The sequence below is a fragment of the Chelonia mydas genome, chromosome 15 (genome assembly GCF_015237465.2).
Source record: "Chelonia mydas isolate rCheMyd1 chromosome 15, rCheMyd1.pri.v2, whole genome shotgun sequence".
NCBI lineage: Eukaryota > Metazoa > Chordata > Testudines > Cheloniidae > Chelonia > Chelonia mydas.
The window spans coordinates 10,670,541-10,689,921 of NC_057856.1; the positions used below are offsets into that span (position 1 = coordinate 10,670,541).

A 19,381-nucleotide genomic window follows, 5' to 3' on the forward strand; every position below is an offset into this window, starting at 1 on the left:
TATACGTCACTCCGGGGAAGCCGGCGTGCGTCGCCTCGCCCTCTGCCCCGAACCGGCTGGTAGGTGGGGCCAGCGGGCGGGTCCCATCCCCCCGCCCACCCTGGCGCGCTGCCGTGAGCGGGCCCGCGGGGCGGTTGGTGGCGGTTGCCGGGCGCAGGAAGGAAGAGGCGGGAGGCGCGGCGCGGTGCCAGGCTTTATTGCGCGGAGTCGGGGTCGGGGTCGGGGTCGTGGCCGGGGCCGGGGCCGGGCGGGCGGTCAGCCGCACAGGGCGGAGTCCAGGTTCTTGTACTCCGGGTTGTAGGGCGCCTGCGAGAAGCAGATGGCCGCCTTGCGGTCGCACTCGCAGATGAACATCTCGCACTCGTCGTTCTTGGCTGCGGGGGGAAAGGAGGCGGCGTCAGCGAGGGCAAAGCGGCCAGCGAGCGTCCGGCCACGGGCCTGGCCCGCCCCAGGGGCCGCTCACTAGGCCGGCTCCTTCCCCGTGCGGGGAGCCCAGCGCGGGGCGGCCCGCGCGGGCCTTGGAGCCGGGGGGGGAACGACACCAGGGCACGTCTGGCACCCCCGGGCTGTGGGGGCAGAGCCTCTGTGGGCCGCTCGGAGCGCTCCGGCCGGGCCGTAGACGTTGGGCACGTTACCTGTGAGGGCGAGGACGGAGCGCCCCCGGAAGAAGAGCCTTGGACCGCCCCAAAACTTGGCTCTTACCCTAGCACAAGCTGGGCCAGTAAAAGCTGTGGCCTCACCCCCCTGAGGTCTACAGGCCTGGCTGGGACCGGCCCTGCACAGGCCACCAGACCCCTCCCAGCCACCCACACCAAGCCAACAGCCAGCATTAGGTCAACACCGTGCAGCCCTTGAAGACTACATGGTGATGTGCCCCAGGCAGAGAACAGGAGGGACCGGCTGCACCAAGGGCCTTGCAATGGCAGGGAAAGGATTTAGTAAGATGGTCCTAGCAAGTGCATGGCCCATGCTGTGGAGGAAGGTGAAAACTCAGAAGGTCTCTGGTAACGGGACAGCTTTTCTTATTCCAAGCAATGGCAGCACTTTGGGGAGGCCAAAACCTCTGCTGTTTTGAATCAGATATTTTATTCTTTTTACCCACTGCTCTAGTCCTGACCCTGTGAGGTGTCAATTGTGCCTATCCCCTTTTAGGTGTCACCAGCCTCAGAGGGTATCCCTATGGTTATCATGGAAATGTTACATATTTTCAGTTTTCAAATGTTTAAGCAATAGCTGTATTAAGAGAGGCAGTTTCAGACTACTTTAAATCTTCCTAGGTGGCAGGGAGGAAAGGCAGCCAAGGTGATTCTCTCTGCTGGCTAATGAAATTGATAAACTTAAATAGTTACACTCCTTCCCTTCACTCTCATACCTGCTCCTTTTAATTTGAAATGCTCTCAAGGTGCTTTCCAGAATACTTCAAACACACCACTATTGAAATGCAGCCACCCCCGGGATAAAGAGCTACAGTCAAATAGCCCTCAACAGTGGGAGGAGAGGAAACTATGGGCAAGATTCTTGGGCAAACCCCCTCTCATAAGAGTTGACATGAAACTTAATAGCTAGCAAGAAGAGATGGGAGCTCTGTGCACCAGACACTGTGTGGAACTAAGTTTAGCAGGACAAAAGGCTTTGTCCTTTGATGTGTGTCCTGGATATGAACCTGTGATCCCAAGGAGTTAAGGCCTTTCAAACCAGAGCTATGGGCTATGCTGTGAAGAATGTGATTGCTACAGAGTCTCTATGGGGAGATATACCCACTCCTGGCAAACACCATCTCTGCTGAAGTGGGTAATGGTATGGAGGGGAGCTTGCTTAGGAAGCACCTTCCTGCTGAAGGAGATGCAGCTTAGATCAAACCCCCATAAGAAAGAAACCAATGGCTAAAGTGAAATAAGAGAAGGCAGACATACTACTACAGGTAATGGTGGTGCCTGAGCAGCTGTAGGTATATATCTCTGTGTAAGGGTTGTCCAGAAGTCCTTTACACGCTGAAAGCTTCTTGGCCATAGAATAGCAGTTATCATGCACCTGACAGCACCTGTGAAACAATGGGGAATACATTCAGAACCATGTACTCAGGCTTGAGCTCAGCTGGCTTGTTTTAAGTTATCTAACTAGGGTGGATTGTCTAGACCAGTGTTTCCCAAACTTGGGATGCCACTTGTTCAGGGAAAGCCCCTGGCGGGCCGGGCTGGTTTGTTTAGGCCGGTGCCGCTTCCCGCAGCCCCCATTGGCCTGCAGCAGTGAACCGCAGCCAGTGGGAGCCGCGATCGGCCGAACCTGCGGACGCGGCAGGTAAACAAACCGGCCTGGCCCACCAGGGGCTTTCCGTGAACAAGCAGTGTCACAAGTTTGGGAAACACTGGTCTAGACAATACTCTGAACAAAAGGGCACAATGATCAGACAGCAAATGTAGGGCATCTCTGAAGGGAAAGTAATCTGCCAGATAAGGGGCCAAATTCTCAGTCTTATTGTTGCACATGCACTTACATCAGTAGCATTGCAGTGGCATCACTTGGGTACAAAGCCCTATGATGTATGCTTAAATCTGGTCACCCTGATTTGTTTCTCTCTTGGCTGCTACGTAGCACCACTACAAGAGTTGCTACTACACATTCACTTCAGCTCTTCAGTATAGCAACCACCAGCAGAAGAGTGAAACAAGGGGAGCTGCTTGGATGATGCGTAACCCCTGAGAATGGACACAGTGAAATACAATACAACCCCATTTCTTGGCACAGGATGTCATATTAGCCAGGAATGTTCTCCAAACACCTACAGGCAGGGGCACCTGGGAAAGGGCTGACAGCAAGAACTGCAGATACAGCTGCAAGGAGAGGGAAGGGTTTTGAGAAGGCAAAGTCTCACCAACCTGTCAAGAGTGTCCACTGGTGTTCCACTGCCTCCGAGGCCACAGTAGCAGCCATAGTTATTGTAATCGTGTAGTGGGTTGCTGTTCGGGATGGCACATTTGATTAGTGCACGGAACTGCCACAGAGCCCGGGAGATGGTAGCGGCATTGGCCGCACCCACTGAGAAGAAACACAAACACTCAGGTGGGAGTTATACCTGACAATACATATTCATGTCTCAGACGTGCCCAATCTGGTTCCCTTGTAGCTACAACCAAACTGATGTTAATCAGATCCGAAAGACTGGGATATGGGGGAGGGTGGGAAAATAGCTTTCTTCTTTGGGTTTTTGAACTTAAAGCGCTAATGCTCCTGCCTATCAAAAATGGGGTGTCACAGAGGCAGCTTCTGAAAGTGGATGAGCTCATTGTCAAACTGTCACTTTCCATAAATTACCTGTGTCTGCTGCCATATGTGTGGCAAGTTGAGTTCGTACCCACCAAGACCTCCAGTCCGTGACACATGTGCAAGACAGACAGACTTGGGGCGTGAGAGTGAGTAAATGATGTAGTCATACCTGAAAACAGCAGAATGAGCAGGATGAATTTCATTCCTTCAGCAGGGTATGAAAAATATAGTCTTTGTGGTCTGCATCAGTCTCTTTATATTACAGCCTTACCTTGACACAAGTATGATAACAGGGCAGTGTTTACATTGTCGAATGCAGACTTCTGTCAGGGGATGTGGGATCACAGAGTATAGCAAAGTTGGCTGAAGGTCAGCAGTTACCCTTCCAGGAGCCAACAGGCCAGCTGCATACTTTAGGTTTTTTTTTTTTTAATTTAAAATTAAGATAATGCTTGTGTAACAAGCTAAGTGCAAAGTCCTGGAAATAAATTCTTGACATCCATAAAACAGATACAGTATAACATGGGCAAGCTCCCCAACTACAAAGTTTGAAGAACTGTTTCCAAGCCCAGACAGTGTGGCCTCTGGTGAGACTAGCACCAATGGTAGCAGTTGTGCTGATGACTCCTCTGACACAAATACCTATCCCCCTAGGAACTAGCCTGACATTTTCATGGCACCCTATTTTATCTCCAGTCCAGAAGGTGCACCTGTGTTCTCCTGGCCTAGTCCAGATAATAGGTGAAAGCAGTTCACCCCATTCTGAATGGACTTCTGTCATGAGGTGTGTGGCCAGGTGGAGGCACTGTGTGATGCTAAGGGATAAGCAGGCTGTTATTTTGAAAACATGAAGGAGGGAGAGGTTGGAGATCTTCAGTGATCTAAAAATCAAAAAAAATTCCTACAAAAAGTGGAAACTAGGTCAAATTACAAAGGATGAATATAAACAACACAAATACATATGGACAAAACTAGAAAGGCAAAGGCACAAAACGAGATCAAACTAGCTAGAGACATAAAGGGTAACAAGAAAACAAATACATTAGAAGCAAGAGGAAGACCAAGGCCGTTACTCAATGGGGCGTGGGGGAGAGAAATAACAGGAAAATGTGGAAATGGCAGAGGTGCTTAATGACTTCTTTGTTTCAGTTTTCACCAAGAAGGTTGGTGGTGATTGGACGTCTAACATAGTGAACGCCAGTGACAATGAGGTAAGATCAGTAGAGGCTAAAATAGGGAAAGAATAAGTTAAAAATTGGACAAATTAGATGTCTTTAAGCACTAGGGCCTGATGAAATGCATCCTAGAATACTAAGGAGCTGACTGAGGAGACATCTGAGCCATTAGTTATTATTTTTTAAAAGACATGAGAGACGGGAGAGATTCCAGAAGACTGGAAAAGGGCAAATATAGTGCCAATCTATAAAAAGGGAAATAAGGACAACAGAGGGAGTTACAGACCAGTCAGCTTAACTTCTATACCCGGAAAGATAATGGAGCAAATAATTAAGCAATCAGTTTGCAAACATCTAGAAGATAAGTAACAGTCAGCATGGATGTGTCAAAGCAACCTGCTAGCTTTCTTTGACAGGGTAACAAGCCTTGTGGATGGGGGGAAGCAGTAGATGTGATATATCTTGACTTTAGTAAAGCTTTTGATATTGTCTTGCGTGACCTTTTCATAAAAAATGTAGGGAAATGCAACCTAGATGGAGCTACTATAAGGTGGGTGCAAAACTGGCTGGAAAATCATTCCCAGAGAGTAAAAAGAAAAGGAGTACTTGTGGCACCTTAGAGACTAACCAGTTTATTTGAGCATAAGCTTTCGTGAGCTACAGCTCACTTCATCGGACGCATACTGTGGAAAATACAGAAGATATTTTTATACACACAGACCATGAAAAAATGGTTCTCTCCCCCCACCCCACTCTCCTGCTGGTAATAGCTTATCTAAAGTGATCACTCTCCTTACAATGTATATGATAATCAAGGTGGGCCATTTCCAGTACAAATCCAGGGTTTAACAAGAACGTCTGAGGAACAGTTGGGGCGGGGGGGGGGGAGAATAAGCAAGGGGAAATAGGTTACTTTTTATAATGAATCAACCATTCCCAGTCTCTATTCAAGCCTAAGTTAATTGTATCTAATTTGCAAATTAATTCCAAGACCTCCCTACCAACACTACAAAAAGAAGGATTCTAGGTGGACTCCTCCTGAAGGTCGAGACAGCAGACTGGACTTCTACATAGAGTGCTTCCGCCGACGTGCACGGGCTGAAATTGTGGAAAAGCAGCATCACTTGCCCCACAACCTCAGCCGTGCAGAACACAATGCCATCCACAGCCTCAGAAACAACTCTGACATCATAATCAAAAAGGTTGACAAAGGAGGTGCTGTTGTCATCATGAATAGGTCGGAATATGAACAAGAGGCTGCTCGGCAGCTCTCCAACACCACTTTCTACAAGCCATTACCCTCTGATCCCACTGAGAGTTACCAAAAGAAACTACAGCATTTACTCAAGAAACTCCCTGAAAAAGCACAAGATCAAATCCGCATAGACACACCTCTGGAACCCCGACCTGGGATATTCTATCTACCACCCAAGATCCATAAACCTGGAGATCCTGGGTGCCCCATCATCTCAGGCATTGGCACCCTGACAGCAGGATTGTCTGGCTATGTAGACTCCCTCCTCAGGCCCTACGCTACCAGCACTCCCAGCTACCTTCAAGACACCACTGACTTCCTGAGGAAACTACAATCCATCGGTGATCTTCCTGATAACACCATCCTGGCCACTATGGATGTAGAAGCCCTCTGCACCAACATTCCACACAAAGATGGACTACAAGCCGTCAAGAACACTATCCCCGATAATGTCACGGCTAACCTGGTGGCTGAACTTTGTCCTTACCCATAACTATTTTACATTTGGGGACAATGTATACCTTCAAATCAGCGGCACTGCTATGGGTACCTGCATGGCCCCACAGTATGCCAACATTTTTATGGCTGACTTAGAACAACGCTTCCTCAGCTCTCGTCCCCTAACGCCCCTACTCTACTTGCGCTATATTGATGACATCTTCATCATCTGGACCCATGGAAAAGAAGCCCTTGAGGAATTCCACCATGATTTCAACAATTTCCATCCCACCATCAACCTCAGCCTGGTCCAGTCCACACAAGAGATCCACTTCCTGGACACTACAGTGCTAATAAACGATGGTCACATAAACACCACCCTATACCGGAAACCTACTGACCGCTATTCTTACCTACATGCCTCCAGCTTTCACCCTGACCACACCACACGATCCATTGTCTACAGCCAAGCTCTGCAATACAGCCGCATTTGCTCCAACCCCTCAGACAGAGACAAACACCTACAAGATCTCTATCAAGCATTCTTACAACTACAATACCCACCTGCGGAAGTGAAGAAACAGATTGATAGAGCCAGAAGAGTTCCCAGAAGTCACCTACTACAGGACAGGCCTAACAAAGAAAATAACAGAACGCCACTAGCCATCACCTTCAGCCCCCAACTAAAACCCCTCCAACGCATTATCAAGGATCTGCAACCTATCCTGAAGGACGACCCAACACTTTCACAAATCTTGGGAGACAGGCCAGTCCTTGCCTACAGACAGCCCCCCAACCTGAAGCGAATACTCACCAGCAACCACATACCACACAACAGAACCACTAACCCAGGAACCTATCCTTGCAACAAAGCCCGTTGCCAACTGTGCCCACATATCTATTCAGGGGACACCATCACAGGGCCTAATAACATCAGCCACACTATCAGAGGCTTGTTCACCTGCACATCTACCAATGTGATATATGCCATCATGTGCCAGCAATGCCCCTCTGCCATGTACATTGGGCAAACTGGACAGTCTGTATGTAAAAGAATAAATGGACACAAATCAGATGTCAAGAATTATAACATTCATAAACCAGTCAGAGAACACTTCAATCTCTCTGGTCACTCGATTTCTGATCTCAAAGTGACTATCCTTCAACAAAAAAACTTCGAAAACAGACTCCAACGAGAGACTGCTGAATTGGAATTAATTTGCAAAACTGGATACAATTAACTTAGGCTTGAATAGAGACTGGGAATGGTTGATTCATTATAAAAAGTAACCTATTTCCCCTTGCTTATTCCTTCCCCACCCCACTGTTCCTCAGACGTTCTTGTTAAACCCTGGATTTGTGCTGGAAATGGCCCACCTTGATTATCATACACATTGTAAGGAGAGTGATCACTTTAGATAAGCTATAACCAGCAGGAGAGTGGGGTGGGGGAAGAGAACCATTTTTTCATGGTCTGTGTGTATAAAAACATCTTCTGTATTTTCCACAGTATGCATCCGATGAAGTGAGCTGTAGCTCACGAAAGCTTATGCTCAAATAAATTGGTTAGTCTCTAAGGTGCCACAAGTACTCCTTTTCTTTTTGCGAATACAGACTAACACGGCTGTTACTCTGAAACCTCCCAGAGAGTAGTTATCAGTGGATCCGAATCATGCTGGAAGGGCATAACGAGTGGAGTCCCACAGGGATCAGTTCTGGGTCAGGTTCTGTTCAATATCTTTATCAATGATTTAGATAATGGTACACAGAGTACATTTATAAAGTTTGCAGACAATACTAAGCTGGGAGGGGTTGCAAGTGCTTTGGAGGATAGGATTAAAATTCAAAATGATGTGGACAAACTGGAGAAATGGTCTGAAGTAAATAGGATGCAGTTCAATAAGGACAAATGCAAAGTACTCCACTTAGGAAGGAACAATCAGTTGCACACATACAAAATGGGAAATGACTGCCTAGGAAGGAATACTGTGGAAAGGGATCTGGGGGTCATAGTGGATCACAAGCTAAATATGAGTCAACAGTGTAACACTTGCAAAAAAACCAAACATTGTTCTGGGGTGTATTAGCAGGAGTGTTGTAAGCAAGACATGAGAAGTAATTCTTCTGCTCTACTCCACACTGATTAGACTCAACGGGAGTATTGTGTCCAGTTCTGGGTGCCACATTTCAGGAAGGATGTGGACAAATAGGAGAGAGTCCAGAGAAGAGTAACAAAAATGATTAAAGGTCTAGAAAACATGACCTATGAGGGAAGATTGAAAAAATGGGGTTTGTTTAGACTGGAAAAGAGAAGACAGAGGGAACATAACAGTTTTCAAGTATGTAAAAGGTTGTTACAAGGAGGAGGAAGAACAATGTTTATCAACCTCTGAGGATAGGACAAGAAGCAATGGTCTTAAATTGCAGTGAGGGAGGGTTAGGTTGGACATTAGGAAAAACTTCCTAACTGTCAGGATGGTTAAGCACTGGAATAAATTGCCTAGGGAGATTGTGGAGTCTCCATCATTGAAGATTTTTAAAAGCAGGTTAGACAAACACCTGTCAGAGATGGTTTAGGTAATACTTAGTCCTGCCACTAGTGCAGGGGACTGGACTAGATCAGTGGCTCTCAAAGCTGGTCTGCCACTTGTTCAGGGTAAGCCCCCTGGCGGGCCAGGCTGGTTTGTTTACCTGCCGCGTCCGCAGGTTTGGCTGATCTCGGCTCCCACTGTCTGCGGTTCACCGTTCCAGGCCAATGGGGGCTGCGGGAAGGGTGTCCAGCATGTCCCTCGGCCCGTGCTGCTTTCTGCAGCCCCCACTGGCCTGGAACAGCAAACCACAGCCAGTGGGAGCTGCGATCGGCTGAACCTGTGGACGCGGCAGGTAAACAAACCAACCTGGCTGCCAAGGGCTTTCACTGAACAAGTGGCGGACCAGCTTTGAGAACCACTGGACTAGATAACCTCTCAAGATCCCTTCCAGTTCTGTGATCACTGAATGTTTGGCAAGTGGTAGGAACCATGGGAGTTGGAATGTTTCTCAGCTTCTTAGGGTGCAGAAGCAGGGAACAGCCATAACATGAAAGATATTGGTGGTAGGATGTAAACAAAGGAGAGGAGAAATGTAGAAAGGAATGGTCTGAAGAATTATCAGTTACTAAGCCTGCAGTTCCATATCAGAATTCAGAAAAGATCCAGCAGGGCTTTCACTGAGATGCAAATTGGGAGGGGGCACCAACAGAAAATCGAGCTCATTCTTGTGCAGGGGTAGCCCTTGCCTTGACAGAATTGTGGCTACATTAGCATCTTGCCAAAAGAAATGCACTAGCCACAATTAGTTTGTATGAAATGGAGAAGATTTCAGCCAACCTAATTTTTAATGGCATGCTGTGCTTCCCAGGCTGCTGGGATCAAGATGGCACTTTGCATCTTGGGACCTGCCATCTCCACAGGCAGCATTAGAACTAAAGATGCACAGGGCAGTGTTGTAGATATACCTGGCCTGTATTTGGCCAATGGAACCGACTTTGCAAACCCCTTTCCAGAGGGCATTGGAGAATTACCAGCACCTTAAAATTTCCCTTCTCCCATGCATCAAAACCATCCTGAAAACACAAATGTTTCGTTCTCTCGAATACACTGTGTATAACAGGAATGATGAATATAGTGCCCCACATTAAGAGCAATTCTAGCATGACAGACTTAACTAAGTGCACCTCTAATTAGCACTGCACCGCCAGATCTTTCTCTGGCTATGATCCTGCTGACCCATGACCGCTCTGGGAACACCTGCATCCACTTCTCTCCAGTCAGGTGTCATCAGATTGATGACAGAGTTGCTAATGGAAAGAATTGTTGATGAATTGATTCCAGGAATAAGCAGGTGGCATGGTACTCACACTCCTGGAAAGACAAACCATCTAACTTAGAGAGAGAGCCAAATTTATCTCTAATGTAACTCCAACTTCAGCAAAATTATTCCAGGGGTGAATTGGGTCCACTATTTTTAACTCACCCACCTGGTTATCATTTATCTCAGAGATACTGATTTTCCAGTGCTGGCTTGTGATGGGAGCACCCAGTCACGTCTCTCATGGAGTTTTGACTACTTTCCAGATCATAAATGATATTAAATAAAAGTGGGTTTAAACACAAGCAGCTCCCCACTAGCCAGCTCCCTACAACCCACCCAATACTTTATGTTATCATCATTCCCCTTAATCTGTGGTCCATCTGACACTTTTCAATGTCTCAATTTTTATGGACAAGTTTCATTCACATGCTTTACTAATATCCAGATATTCCAGGTACTGTGTTTCCTGTGGCTCCTCATTTTGTGCTTTGTGTGATCAAGTGTCTCCAGAACTATTTTTATAAATAAAAACTTGCCATATTTATTACTTATGGTTCCATTATCCTCTAGGGATGCAACTACACTGAGACTTTTAGCCAGTTCTCCCACTATGTCTAGTACCTGTACCACCACACCAAAACTAGCAAAAGTGGGAGACTGACCACTTCCATTCTTACCAGCCTGTCTTCTAAGCCTGCTCAGAGTAGGTCTAGTTAACATGGTGTCAAAACCACTGGGTGACCAGTCTACACTAGTACTCCTACTTTTTCAAACACTGGTGGAACTGCTCAAAGGCTAGAGAAAGGGTTGGAGAACTGCCTTAAATTCTAGGCCTCTTCTCAGATTCTCACTATAATTGTATTAAGGGACTGTAGCTAGTTTTACTGGTTGCAACTACCAGGATTACTTTTTTCCTCGTTTTGTGTCCCCCCATGTGCTGTTTGTTGTTTTTTAAACTCTTGGTTTCCTCCCCAGTTCTCTAAGACTCCCACTCATTGATTCAGAAAGTTAATTAACTAGTTCCCTTTACACCCTGAGATACAGATTATTCAGAGCATTTGCTTAAGTATGTGTTCATTTTCGAAGTACTCTTCCCTGCTTTTTATCAAGTCATAGTTCAAGATTCTCATGACTAAATTGTCCAAACCTCTTCTTTATTAAAGCCAGATTTAAAACAATTCAGTATCTCAGTTGCTTTAGAATCACCATTAATTTCACCTTTTCCCCGTTGTCTTTCCTGCTACTATTTTCACTTTTCATATACTTGTAAGCCTTCTTGTTCTCCACTACTCTAGCTAGCTTATTGTATTCCTTTTATTGCCCTTTCCTTTTGCCTGTAAGCCTTAACATTCTAGAGTTTCTTTCCTCTCCAGTTTTAGCGTGTGCTCCCAAAGAACAACTTGATGGTTGTGTGTGTTGTATTTTTGTGTGTCCCATTTGCACAAGGCCCACGTGTGGCAGGTACAATTCAAGTCTCTGAGCAATTGCGTCTGGTGATTTCCAGACAACCAATCCTGAAGTGTGGGAAAGCGAGTTAGTGAGCACCACCCAGACACCAAACAAGGAGAAACAGGATACATTTCATTCTATCACTGAAGGATACTAGATGAAAACTCTGGTCTTCAGGGATCAGTCTATCCCAAAGCCTCCCACCTTGACAGCTGTGACAACACAGTAGAATTTCCATTAAATGCAGACTCCATCAGGACTCTTGGGGTTACTTTCACCAGCAGATCTTTGAACAGTGTTTCATGAAACTATACTAGCTGCTGCTTGTTATTTGCATTCTTCTCTCAGCAGCATTGTTGTGTATTAATTAGAGTGCTTTTTAGGATTCCCCAACTTTCTTGTACACTAGCAGATTTTAATATTTCCTCCCAGTGCTCTTTATTCACTAGATTTCTTCAGTCTCCACAATTTGCTTTCTTGCAATCTAACTCCTGTGTTCTGCTGTGTTCAGCAAATCCAAAGAATACTTCCAGGCTTTCTGATTTCCTGGTGTGTTTCTCCCTTTCTGGAATCCACAGACATCCATGCATGACCCCTGTGAGGTGGAGAAAAATTATCATCTCTGTCTTACAGATGGGAAACAGATGCTCAGAAGAGAGTTAAGGGATGTACCAGAGCTGGGAGTTGAATGCCACGACTGTGGATCCCAGGCTTGTGTGCCAACCACAGGGCAAGATTCCCAGCATCCCCAAACCTGGGTGAAGCCTTCCCCAATTCAGAGCCACTCATACATATAACACAACTGTGAAGGACCATTTTCAAATAATTTATTAGGAATTTAAAACTGAAATCTGGAAAAAGGGTTACAGGTGTGGAGAGAACAAACATTGGAGTGTAATAACTTACTGGCTTCAAAACATAGCTTTATTTCGTTTTAAAAAATGCCCGCCCTCAAACTGGAGCCCCAGCCTCTGGGCAGCAGCAGCACTGGCTGGAGAGCGAATCACAGCCCAGTGGCAATACAGTGGGGCTGGGAGGTACATGGAAGGGGGCACAGAAGCAGCTCAGCGCATGTACCAAGAGGGAAGAAAGCGCTGTCTGCAGACCCAAATTTGAAGTATACAGAATAAAAATAAACCCCATACAATGCAGCTCTTCTTTAATTAGGAAATATTAAAAAAACCCAGACATAGACTCTTGTCTCAGTAACAAAAATTATTGCTTTGTGTTTTCAGTACTAACCCATTAAGTACCTCTTACTAAACAGAACTCTCCAGATGTATTGCTTGGTCAGGCACGGCCCATGCCGCTGGGTCTCAAGACTCAGCAAGGGAAGCGGGAAGTGGAAGGGAAGAAGGGGTCCATTTGGGCCCTGTGGCCTCCCTCCAATCCTCTCACTTACTGGGGCTCATTTTGGGAGAAGAGCGGGAATGATTTTTAAAACTTAAGATGAAGCTGCATTATTTCCCTGGGGAAAGCACTGGGCTGCATCTTAATAAAAGGCTTAATCACCCCCCCCGCCCCCCCAACAAGGTCTTTGGTTCACTTAAATCCAGACCCAAACCTGCCCCTTAAATCCCTGCTTGAGGCAACCTCACAGCAGAGGCCACTTGTTAAGAAGGGCTTGGGCAGCCTCAGGAGAAGGGACCATATAATCAAATTACAGGACAGAGGATGAACTCCCACAGATTTCAGGACACAGAGGAAAGCAAATGGGAAGCTGTGATTCTAGAATTCATATGATCCCTGAGAAGCCCTTTACTCACCCTTCCCCCATACATTACCACCCCCAGTTAATGACTTCCCCCACCCAATGCCCTGCCCTTCAGAGAATGACCACCCCCACATCCCACCCCTGACAATGAGCCCTTCCCAATACCCTGCCCCCTAAAGGATGATGCCCTTCCCCAGACCATCTTGACACAAGTGATACTATTTGGAGAGTCAATTCCTTTCAAAATAACAAAGTCAAGCAGAGACAGTAAAGCCCTTTGCCTAGCCAAACCAGATGCTGGCACTTAGGGAGCCCGTACATCAAGCGACTGGAAGCCGCTTTAACCCGCTCAGCAAAATAGCCGATAGCTGGTAAGTTTCATTCCCCTCTCTCCCCCCTTCATCTCAGAGGTCTTAAAATCTTACAGTAAAAGGTGTACAAAAAAGAAAGGAGTCCTGTCAGGATTCTGCTGGAGAATATTGCTCACACTGAGGTGCCAGGTTCAGGAACCTTGAGTCAGGCTGCAGCCAGGTTCACCTCGCGATATTTACATATTATACACTAGGAAAAAGCAAACCCCACGTAAAACTAAATCTAGGAAAACAAAAATACTTTCAGCTGTAAGGGTAGTGTTTTTACTTAGCAAAATATACATTTTGTTTTGTTCCGTAGCGATGTCCCACCGTTTCAGATCCTTGGAGCTTCACACATTTCAAAACCTCACATTTACAAAACAGAAACAATTAAAAACAGTTTCTTTAAAAAAAAAAAAGAAGAAGAAATGCATCAGTTCTGCTCAGCCTTCTCTCTCTCTGCATCTCTCTTCCCTTCAGAACTGCGTTCACATCACAGACTGTCCTTTAAAAATGTTGACAACAACAGAGTTGAAAAAATTCAAAACAATTTCAAAGCCAAATAAAAATACTCCTCATTAAAAACTACCTAACACGATCACAAAGCCAATTCATAAAATATGTCTACTAGCTCAGGAAAGAGCAAACAATGAAAAAGAGGGTCACCCCCCAAAAAATAAAGATAAAAAAATAAAATAAAAAATAAAACTACCAGCTAATAAAATAAATAAAGAAGAATCGGGGGGTTGGGGGAGGGAGAAGCGTAAACCATCGGTGGTTAGTAAGAAAGCGAGATGATCTCCTTGCGTTCAGTCCAGTGTGGTCTGTTCAATGGGAGAGATCAGGGCAGGTCAGCAGGAGCCTGGCAGCCAGCCGGCAGTGTGCAGTTTTATTCAATAAAAAGGAAACCTTGGCTCATCCCCCAAGGCTCACCAGATCCTCCAGCCCGCTGTCCTTGGTTTGGTCACTGGGGAATCTGCAGGAGACCAGCAGAGGTGGGGGGTACGGGGGGTAGAGGAGACAGAAACAAACAAAAGAAAAACTAACAACCTTTCAGTTTTTTGTCTTGTCTGGCACAGGAACAGGGGGTGTCCAAATTACCCACAATGCAGGATTGTGCTGGCACCTTGGTAGTGGCATGAAGATTGCACCTGATTGGCAAAGAAGTGGGGCAGAATGCAACTGCCCCTATCTTTAACATGAAGGTGTGGGCCAAAGAGACAAGCCCCAGCATGCAGTGCAGCCTGACTTCTTGGATCAAGGAGTACTGCATGCTAAGATCTGCGGGCTCCCTGGGTCAAACTTCTTTAGTAAAGACGAGGCTAGTTATACGCTGCAAACTGCACTCAAGTTATCCCTGGTTGAAGAGAAGCAGCCCAGTCACACCCTTTCCCTGGAAACATCTGCCCTACTCATTTCAGTCACATTTCTCTTTTTAAACTACCAAACTTCTGCCACTTTTGAGGTGTGCACCAAGACCCTCCAACAGCTCCCCCTCACCCCGTTCTCAGGGACACAGCTGGAGCTGCGTGTAGGATTTTCCCCACTCCCATCTGGATGTGGAAGCCTCTTTTCTCCCACAGACCACCTCCATGGAGGGGAAACAGCACTCCAGAGATGCAGTGCTCTCAGCAGCAGTGAGATTTGCTGAGTTAGCTGCACTCAGGGTACTGCAAAGTAAAGGGTGGGAGGGGCTTGTCTTTCCAGAATGCCAGTGCGAGAGCTCACATTGCCTTAGGATTTTGGCCAACTGTGCCTGTCTATTTTCTGTCTCCGTCAACTCCCCTATTTCTACCAGGTCTCCATACTATCCTCTCCATTTCCCTCATTCCACACCCTTCCAACTGTGGGCTTCCCCTTCTCCCTGCTACCACTGGGGCACAGCCACTTATTCTTCTGGCCTCAGAGACCTGGATGAGCTTCCCTTTAGAGCCCAACAGTGACACTCTAACTGGCTAAAGAGGTTACTCAAGCAAAACACCATTTCCTGTCCCTTCCTGCCCACACTCAATGGAATGCCTCTGCAGCACTTCAAGCTTGGGGAGCAGAAGTCTGGGACAAGGAATTAGAACCTGGGTCACTGGGTGGACAGGACAGAATGCAGCCCCTCGCCTGGCCTCCTTGCTCTCATCTTCAGATGAAGCCCCTGAACGTTGGCCCAACCAATAGGAAACTCTCAGTATAATTTAATAATAAAATCCCCTCCTGAGCCTAGCTTCACTCCTCTCACACCTTCCCAACCTCTCCTGTGCAAACATCTTACCTCCTGCCTCCTTGGTCGCTAGCTTCAATGGTACCCATTGGTAAAAGCCGTTGCAATCAAGGGACCCTACAGAGGAAGAATTCAAATCCCCCGATTAGACAAACCAAAGGAAAGAGGTTGAGTCCATGAGTGTGATTTGTCCATCCGTCCCTTCCCTTGTAGGAATTTATTGGGATGTCAGTGACACAGCTCCCTAAAAGTACTATTCCTAAGGACAGCCCTACCCCCTTTAGAGATCTGACTGGAATCATTTAGCCCCCAATGCACTATGAGGAGGCCTCTCAGCACCCTGAGATTTACATGGAGTGATACAACCCTCATACTATCTCCCACTCAGGAAACACGCCATCACTAGTCCGTCTCTTCCGAGCCACCTAATATCCCGCAGCAGAGTCCTATGGAATCCCCAGTCCTTTCCCAGCTGTAGCCCCACATTCCATAGGGAAACATGCAGCTAGCAGATATTTGCTCTGCACTCTCCCCGTCCCGCCTTGTGTTATTCCTGGGGACCCACGTACGTTCCACCTTTGGAAGGGAGTTCTGTGTTTCATTCTGACAGTGAGAATAGTTGTGGTCTTTCTGAACACTTACAGTGGTGAGCTCAGTCATGGCCAGCTGCTGAGAAAGATGTTTCCACTGCTCACGAGTCTCACCGTTGAGGTGCTAGTTCCATCAGCCCAGAGGAAGGTAGCTGTCATGGCAGGCTATGTGGCAGAGTGAGGTAATAGGCCCTTGGGTAGCTTGGGCCAGTTCTGCGGAGGGCTTTGAAGAATGGGACCAAGCCCTAGCACTTAACTTGGTATTCAATGGGGACCAGTGTAGAGAGCAGAGTTCTGAGGTGACATGCACTCTGCAGCCTGTTCTGTAAGCTAAGTAGGCTGCTGCATTAGGAACCAATTGGGGCCTTAAGCTCTGTGTTTTTATGCCTAGGAACTGTATATTGCAGTAACCAAGCCTCGAGGTTGCCTGCAGCGGTTGTCATTTGGGTATTCATAGTTGTAGAAATCACCATCCCAAAAGGTTTAATGATTTATACACACCCCACCTCCTTCTACCCCCCAACCTCAACAGCTGGGTGTGAAACACTCACCCCTAGGCTGTGACCAAAGCCAGTACTTGGAGCTGGACTCGCAGCACTGATGTAACTGCTGACCCCTGAATCCTGATTGGCTGCTCCGTAAAGCTCTGCCATTGGCCCAGGACTGGTAGTGCCCAGAAACCCACCAGTGCGGCTCGGAGTAGAACCTAAGGGAGGAAGCAAAACTACATGGTGAAGATCCCAAAATGCAACCCCGTCCCACCCCCCTCTCATGGCCCAGTGCAAACCTCAGCCAGGTTGCTTCCCCGGGTAGGAAAGTGGCAGTTACCTGTCCCTCTCACTACAGCTGCCGCCGCCGCCGCCGCCGCCATTGGCCCGTATGCAGTAAGGGGAATTGCTGGAAGAGAAGGAACAGGCCTTTCATAGCGGCACCAAGGGACGCTCCTGATCAGGCACCTTCCCTTCCCTCCAGGGAACAGCTGCCAAAAAGGTGCATGAGCTTGGCACGTTACCTGCTACACTCAGGATGGATATGCAGGAGGAACACACAGCCCTGCATTTACAGGACAGCTTTCATTTAGAAAAGCCCTCAAGCAACTGAACTGACCAATTCCGGCATAGGAAACTTTTCCTTCAGGACTGAAACACAGCGACATCTGGGGTGACGCTGCCAAACCGCAACGCCACATGCCAACTCAGGACAGGAAGTGACTGAGAATCCCATAGCCAGGTGAACCGGCATGGGGAATTTAGGATGGCTATTGGCATTTGGCTCCAACCCTAAAGGCTAACACCCCAACTCTGGGGATTTTTGGTGGGCACAGAGGGTCAGTAGCTTGGTTTGACATCTCATCCAGAAGACAACTCCAATGCTCAGCACCCTTCTCTAGCACCTTCCAACAGCAATGGTTCAATACTCACGCAACCTCCTCCACCCCAGATCTCACACAGCTGCAGACATGCAATCCTCCCTACTTTTCCAGCTCTCCTGCCAACTGCAACCCCCTGGCTGTCCACTCTAGAAAAGCGTGGAGCATGCGCCTGGCAGTGCAGAAGCCGGAAAAGGCACAATTAACACTGGAAGCCTTAACTTATATGTAGCAAATGTCGTCCATATTTCTACTGCCATGGGTGCCCAGCCCTGAGGCCACAAGGCACCTACGCAGTACTGTTCTCATTTCCCCTAACATGACTGGGTCAGCATTTCATGCTCTACTGCGAAATCCACTGTGATTCTGTTTAGAGCAATGTAAAGAGGTCAGAACAAATCGATTGAGTTAAAGGGCTGAAATCCAGACTAGCTCGGGAGGGAATGTTTAGTTGTAGGCTTTGTCTGGTTTCAGGCGTACATCACACTGGGGGCTTAGATTTGGGTTAGTGGCTTATCATAGGTCTTCAGCAAACATAAGCACAGAGCGGACAGTATTTTTCTCCCAAAGATGCTGTTGTGGTGAGTAAAGGGCCGGTTTTGCTGAGAAAGAATCCAATTTCCTCTGTAGGAAAAATATTTTTGCCTTGTAGTTTATCTAGTTAGAAACCAGACTTCTGCCTTGCCCAGGAAGCTCCCCTCTCATTAGCTCTTTCACACAGGAGCAGCACCCGAGACTTTCAGAGAACCACCCTTCTTGTTTCAATTGTACTCAATACAGCCCCGGCTGATGGTTTACATTTATAGAGCCACGTTCAGCCAGAAGGTTCCTGAAGCACTTCACAACCCACTGGCCTGGTCTTGCAAGATGCTGAATGTCCTCCATTCCCCCGGACGTCTCAGCAGGAGCTGCGGGAGCATGTACCTCATGGGAGCAAGCCCAAGGCATGCACATGAATCAGAGCACCCACCACAACAAGCTGCCTGGTGACTGTTTAACAGCCCACAGCAGCGAAGTGAGGAATACCCCCGTCTCCAGCTGAAATTCTGGAGGGAATCTAGGGACAGAGGTTGTAATTACCTAACATGGCAGCTAACCAGGACACCAGCATTAATAGTTCACTGCTGGCAAAAGTACCGGTCTCTCTCTAATGAGCTTCAGTGAGCAGGACTTCTGTTTTATGCTCCTCCAGCAGCAAGGTGCCTCTTCACACCCTGCAGGGGCACTAGTCCCACGTGGACTTAGAGGGAAGAGCACCTTTTACTGAGTTATCAACACTACTCTTGCAACACCCATTTTTTCCCCTATTCAAATACAGACGCAGTCCAACCCTACTCTGTTTGGGAACCGTCAGAATCACAGCCACAGGTGGAATTTCAGAGGCTTATTCAACTATATATGTGGCTCCAGGAGATGGCTTTATTAACTTAATACACCCCACTTCCCTCTGAGTAATTTGTTTTACCAACCTCAGCGTTCTTTGACGTGCACACTCTAGGAGGATCAGCACTATTCTGAGCCATTGGAAAACTCCCCTTCCAATCCTCCCCAAACCCACTGCAGCTAGCAAAGCTTCCAAAGAATAAGCTCCCTGCAGAAGTCTGTATCCTCACTGCAGGAAAATCCAGTCCTTGAAAAAACAGATGGCGTCAAGGAAGTGTCAGAGTGAAAGGATGTTATGGAAGATGGGATGGTGTATAGGGAGGAGGA

At 47.2% G+C, this 19,381-nt stretch overlaps 2 protein-coding genes across 12 annotated transcripts in view; both read right to left on the minus strand.

Annotated features, from left to right (window-relative positions):
- Positions 1-193: 193 nt before the first annotated feature.
- On the minus strand, positions 194-3,674 carry PLA2G1B (phospholipase A2 group IB). The gene is made up of 6 exons (XM_043529775.1): positions 3,646-3,674; positions 3,434-3,504; positions 2,877-3,036; positions 1,914-2,041; positions 1,373-1,375; positions 194-374 (listed from the first exon to the last, which is right to left on the minus strand). The coding sequence occupies exons 1-6, from the start codon at positions 3,672-3,674 to the stop codon at positions 256-258; spliced, it is 510 nt and encodes a 169-aa protein (XP_043385710.1). The 3' UTR covers positions 194-255.
- An 8,569-nt stretch (positions 3,675-12,243) lies between these two features.
- MSI1 (musashi RNA binding protein 1) overlaps positions 12,244-19,381 on the minus strand; it is an 84,009-nt gene continuing 76,871 nt past the window's right edge. For 6 of the 11 annotated variants that reach the window (XM_043529999.1, XM_043529998.1, XM_043529996.1 and 3 more), the window contains 4 exons: positions 17,131-17,199; positions 16,854-17,008; positions 15,764-15,829; positions 12,244-14,476 (listed from right to left, as the gene is read on the minus strand). In XM_043529999.1, coding sequence (XP_043385934.1) covers positions 15,788-15,829; positions 16,854-17,008; positions 17,131-17,199 — 266 coding nt within the window. In that variant the 3' untranslated portion in view covers positions 12,244-14,476; positions 15,764-15,787. Of the gene's footprint in view, positions 14,477-15,763; positions 15,830-16,853; positions 17,027-17,130; positions 17,200-19,381 lie in introns of all 11 variants that reach the window. The other 5 variants (XM_043529997.1, XM_037878775.2, XM_037878774.2 and 2 more) reach the window with 1 other exon arrangement.

Coding starts and splice junctions, on each gene's coding strand:
- PLA2G1B (XM_043529775.1), bottom strand. CDS start 3,674: ATGCAGCTGGCCTGTTGGCTCCTGGAAGG. Junction 3,505..3,645: donor GCCTGTTGGCTCCTGGAAGG/GTAACTGCTGAC, acceptor AGACTGATGCAG/ACCACAAAGACTATATTTTT. Junction 2,042..2,876: donor CCAGTGGACACTCTTGACAG/GTTGGTGAGACT, acceptor ATTGTTTCACAG/GTGCTGTCAGGTGCATGATA.